Source organism: Trichophyton rubrum (genome assembly GCF_000151425.1).
Source record: "Trichophyton rubrum CBS 118892 genomic scaffold supercont2.2, whole genome shotgun sequence".
In the NCBI taxonomy this organism is placed as follows: Eukaryota; Fungi; Ascomycota; class Eurotiomycetes; order Onygenales; family Arthrodermataceae; genus Trichophyton; species Trichophyton rubrum.
In genome coordinates this window covers 2,768,245-2,773,543 of record NW_003456427.1, presented here as the reverse complement: position 1 = coordinate 2,773,543, position 5,299 = coordinate 2,768,245, and the positions used below count along the sequence as shown (strand labels likewise).

Genomic DNA, 5,299 nt, shown 5'->3' with positions numbered 1-5,299 from the left:
ATAGGCTGCTCGCGTTATAAATATCCGACAGGCCAATAGGAGGCTGCAAAATACGAAAAGACACTAGAAAGGATGGCTCCTGATTGGGTGGATTTGCTTATTTTTCACTTTCACCCGATTGGCGTTTTGTTAATATAGCTTACCTAATCATCGTGGTATAAGTCACGTGGTATAAGCACCGACATTTTTCCATATTAAGGTTCGGTCTTGTCATGTGATTCTTATATAAGCAGCTAGTTTTTCTGGTTGTTGGCACGTGCGACCCGAAGCCGCAACTCTAAACAAACGACGCGGCAATTCGCCGTACATACATAGAACTTGCAGTCACACGAAGTACAGCGGGCTACTAAGGAAATCGATGCCATAAGTCCCGACATTCCCTACGAGTCCATAATAGGCCACGGCACAATTAACAATCCAATCGACCCCACGAAGGACGTGAAAAATGCGTCTATATTTCCGGACTATTGTTTCTTCATGGACCTCAAGTGATACATCTCTGAGAGCCGGGATGAAGGGTGGAATAGTTCAGTCTGCTACAATGCAATACAATGCTCTTCTTAGTACTGCTGCTTGTAAAACAACCCTGAATCGTAGTGATGAAAACGTTGTAACAACCGTGGATTAATATATTGGTTTTAGGTAGATTTACCTTGACAGCCCAGACCAGCTCTCTGCCTATGCGGAGATAGACCACATAGATATCTACCTCCTCATTCGCGCGTTGCGGGCGTCGATAAAAAGGGTACTCCATACAAGACTTGGAACTGTAAGAGGCTCTGCTACCTTGTGGGCCTCCGGGTTTAACGGCTAAACCCGGCTAATATCTGTTCACGCTTTGATTATTATGTAAGCTGCTGCCTAACTCTTAGGCGCGTGCGCGCGCTTGTTTATAGCAACAACCAGCGAACGACGACAAACGTCGCCGGGCCTGACCACCCCATGGAACAATGCATGTTGTGTCCATGTGGGTGCAAATCGAACGACATTATTCAACACAATACCAGATAAGCGCTCTGGCGACTATCCAAACCTGTCAAACCGCTGAGCCAAAAAGACGATTCCGTCTATCTCATTGACAAACCACGATCATGGCCAACGAGGCACCGGTGGGCTCTCGGGAGGAAGCGCTCCTCCAGCAGCTAGAGAGAGAGAGGGCCCTTCGACGACAGGCAGAGGAAGAGAAAGAAAGGGAGAGGGACCTTCGACAACAGGCAGAAGCAGAAAATGCAAGGTTCCAAAAACAGTTACAGCCAACTACCCTCCCCGAATTTTTGGATGCCTGCCATGTGTACCTATCCGTGGGCTTTTCTCCACGTATAAACTACAAGACCGGAACGCAAGGAAACCCCGAAAATGCATATCTGAAACTTCGTCCTGACTATATCCGGGAATGGACTACATTCTCCCAGGAGCAATCCGAGGTGTGGAGAGATCTCTTTAGCGTTGACTTTGCCTCGGAGCCCCATTTCACCTCCTTGAACACATTGAAAGAAATGGGCAACGACTTGCAAGTCAGGTCAATGGGCTCCGAGCTAGATCTTAATTACTACGAACGCTATGCTGTTGAGGACCGTGTCTCGCTTATCATCCGGAATCTTTTCTCAGATGACAGACTCCGCAAGATATTCAACCTCGGAGGGGATGTAACGTTTGAGAACCATGGAAATACCATAACCACGGAGGAACGGGGCGCCGAGCCGACCGCAAATCCAGATATTGGCTCCCCACAACAGTCTCCGGTGCAGAAGCGGCGGAAGAAGGCGGACATGCACGGGGATTCACTACCTGCTACGCCGACCGTGCGGTCAAGGTCGTCTCGCCCCCGCGCTGACCAGTTCTGTGTTTATAATACAGGGCCAGAAAGAGCCATACCCGCGTTCATCATTGAATACAAGGCACCACATAAACTCACGTTGGCCATCATAGAGGCTGGTCTCATGGAGATGGACGTTGACGATGTGGTTATATACAATGAGAGTGACGATCCCGTGAAGCTTGCTCAGCGAAGGGTAGCTGCAGTCATCTCACAGGCTTTCTCCTATATGATTCAGGCCGAACTTGAGTTTGGATATGTCTGTACTGGTGAAGCGTTTATATTCCTCCGCGTGCCTTCTGATGACCCCGCCACGGTGTATTACTATCTCTCGACCCCAAATGAAGACGTCGGAGAAACCACTGGCTGGGCTGGCGGGGACTCAGCTAACAGGCTACATCTTACGGCAATCGGCCAGGTTTTAGCCTTCACCCTTCGGGCCTTGAAGTCGCAGCCCCACGGCCAAGTCTGGCGCAATAATGCAGAGGCACAGCTAAAGCGGTGGGAGATCGAGCAGGATGATGTCCTCTTTGGATCAGATATCGAGGAGAGCACCGGCAAGAAACTGTCAGATTACAAGCAGGATCGGAAGAGTAGAAACGAATATATCCGGGTGTCGCCAATCAAAACAAGGTCAAAATCAAAAGCGTTGGCCTCGTGCCGTGACCCTGAAGAAAGACCGACGGGCTCAGAGCCCAGTGACGACGGCGATGACGACGATAGTAGTGGAAGTGGTGGGTTCGACCCCGGCAGTCCAAGCAGTGGGCTCCCCCGCCGTGCCTCCAACGTCACGGCAGTCACAAAACCTCCGCCCACGGGAAGCAGGGAGCATAAATACAGTCTGGAACCGCCTGTAGAGCCGACGCAGTTCTGCACCCAGAAATGCCTCTTGGGCCTGTTTAACCGCGGGCCCCTGGATCAAAATTGTCCACATGTGGCCAGCCACGGTGTGGAACGGCACGCCATTGACGACCGTGAATTCCGCAGACTAGTCCGTGCACAAATTCTAGCGGACTCTGGTCCTTCAGGCTGCGAATCTATGCACCTCCACGGGACCAGCGGGGCTTTGTTCTGGCTTACACTCTTTCCATACGGGTATACCCTTGTAGCAAAGGCAATGCCTGTTGAAACAGTCAAGTGTGCACTGTATGAGGAGCGGATATATCAACACCTCCGTCCGATTCAAGGAATCTACATACCTGTCTGTCTGGGCAGTGTTGACATATCCAGCCGGCCGCTATGGTACGATGGCATCTTCGAAGTAGTTCACTTACTGCTTCTCGGCCACGCAGGACGGCTGGTAAAGTTCCACGCCGGTGCTAACAACCTGAGAGACTTTGCACCTTCTGCATGCGAGTCTCTACGGGCGATCCATAAGCAACATGCCCTACATCGGGATGCTCATAGCGGCAACATGTTCTGGAATGCAGAAAATAAACAGGTGATGTTTGTCGATTTTGAGCGTGCGAGGGTCGTGAATAGCCAGACGAAAAAGAGGAAACGGGGGACGCTCCCGCTTTCTAGCCACGGTAATACCGAATTCGAACGGGAGATAAAATCGGTAGAAAGACATATGGGATTTAGATAGTCTTGGAGTGGGCACTGGGCCACGGGACAGAAAGGCCTGATTCCCCTGGAACTCAGGACTGGTCGTCCTCTCACTGAGGGCATGGCCAACGTACCTATCAAAGCAGATAGATATATAGAGATAATATCTCCTCGCGCAGCAGTATGCGAGTATCCGTGGGTTATTAAATATTGTACGGATTGTATCATACATGAATCTAGTATAAAGACGGCAGATATAGGTAGCAGTTATAGTACATAGAACAGGGACGCATCTAGCATCCCCTCCCTGGCTCGTCGACAGCTCTCAAATGGTAAGCAGATAACACACGACAGCAAAATGTAGAAAAGAGTAGTAAGATTATTTGTCCCTCCCCCAGACCTCCTTACGCAGCTGCCTGTCCTCGCGAGCCATCGTCCGCTTGAGGCCCCATCGAGACTGGACAGCTGTCAGAATCTGCCGTTGAATAGCCTTCTTCTCTCCGGCCGCCTCGCATGCCATTCCTACAAACAACGTGCTGCACCCAAACTTCTCTGCCAGCCTGCTCCGGCTCCAGTGCATGGGATCACTCTTCCGCAGCTCTCGCATGGCCTCTATCTCCTCCTTGGTCAGGTATTTTTTTGGTTTTTCCGCTTGTAGTAAGGATGGCAGCTCGCCAACGTTGACGTCTGTCGTGGACTCCAGCTTCCCCCGTAGTGTCCGCCGTATGTCGTCGGCAGGCAGGAATTTTGTAGGTGTGAGGTAGACGGAGGGGGCGCTGGAAGGAGGGTTGTGGATGATGTGTGCTTCGGTCGAGCTGGAGGGAGCAAAGGAGGCGTCAGGTTTTATGCGTAGCCGCTTCTTGGTGCGGCGGTAGGTCGACTGCCATCGTCGGCTGGCCTGTGACTGGAGTTCGGGGCAGAGAAGCAGGTTGAGGGCCGGACGGCGCGTCAGGGCAGCCGTGCAAGCCATGTCGAAGCTGTTCAGTCGTGGTATATCTTGTCTTGATATTGGTGAAGTACTTGTTCTCCAGGCAGTTGGCCCACGAACGGCCCAACTGCTCAATTGGCGAGCTGGAAACGGGCAGCAAGGCAGGACGTCGAGTGCAGCAGCCTCAGACCGCAGCAAAGATGTCGATTAGCGAGATTATTCGGCGTCTCGAGGCTGTCGATGGTTTTTTCTGCTTCTTCTTCTTCTTCTTCGTCTTTTTTTATATTTTGAAGCCAAAAAAAAAAAAAAAAAAAAAAAAAAAAAAAAAAAAAAAAAAAAAACTTTCGACCAAGATGATCACGTGACGATCAGCATCACGTGAGATGCTTTTTTATATGGTGTATTGACTTTACACTCAGTATCGAATAAAAGTATAGATGACTAAGATAACATACGTAATTACCGTACACGACGTCATCTTCTTCCGTCAACAAACAAGAAGAAAAAAAAAAGAACAAGCAAAAAAGGACGATCAAACGACAAAAACGACATCAAAACCAGCATCGACGCCGACAGCAACTGGACAGCTTCAGGCTCGCTCGGTCAAAGACGCCTGCTGGCCGCCCTCGACTCGCCCAATCCCCGTCTCGCTGCCCGCCGAACACACGCGGCGCCCTTCGACCTCGCCAGCCTTCCCCAGACGGACCGGAGCCTTTTTGGCTGCATCCTCTACGCCGTCCCAGCCGCCCCAGGGGGGGTTGGACGCTCGACGACAGCGACAGCGACAGTGACAGCAGCTGATGGCGCTGGCTATTCCTCCTGGAGCTCGCGGGGCCGACCTGCCGGAGAATAGCATGGCCTCCAGCATACTACCGGCCCAGCCGCTGCCCGTCGGCAAGGACAAGCATACTACCGCGAAGACTACTACTACTACTACAACTACTACTACAACTACGCCAGACGCTGCGCCGCAGAAGCCCGCCAGGCAGACATCGCGCCCAGGCAGC

The 5,299-nt window shown here is 51.5% G+C and overlaps 2 protein-coding genes across 2 annotated transcripts; one reads left to right on the top strand and one right to left on the bottom strand.

Moving 5' to 3' along the window:
* Positions 1-883: 883 nt before the first annotated feature.
* On the top strand, positions 884-3,404 carry TERG_02644 (uncharacterized protein; the record flags this gene model as incomplete). The annotated part of the gene is made up of 1 exon (XM_003237888.2): positions 884-3,404. The coding sequence occupies exon 1, from the start codon at positions 1,092-1,094 to the stop codon at positions 3,402-3,404; it is 2,313 nt and encodes a 770-aa protein (XP_003237936.1). The 5' UTR covers positions 884-1,091.
* Positions 3,405-3,743: 339 nt separating this feature from the next.
* TERG_02643 (mitochondrial 54S ribosomal protein YmL20) lies at positions 3,744-4,334 on the bottom strand (the record flags this gene model as incomplete). Its single annotated transcript, XM_003237887.1, has 1 exon — positions 3,744-4,334. The coding sequence occupies one exon, from the start codon at positions 4,332-4,334 to the stop codon at positions 3,744-3,746; it is 591 nt and encodes a 196-aa protein (XP_003237935.1).
* Positions 4,335-5,299: the final 965 nt, after the last annotated feature.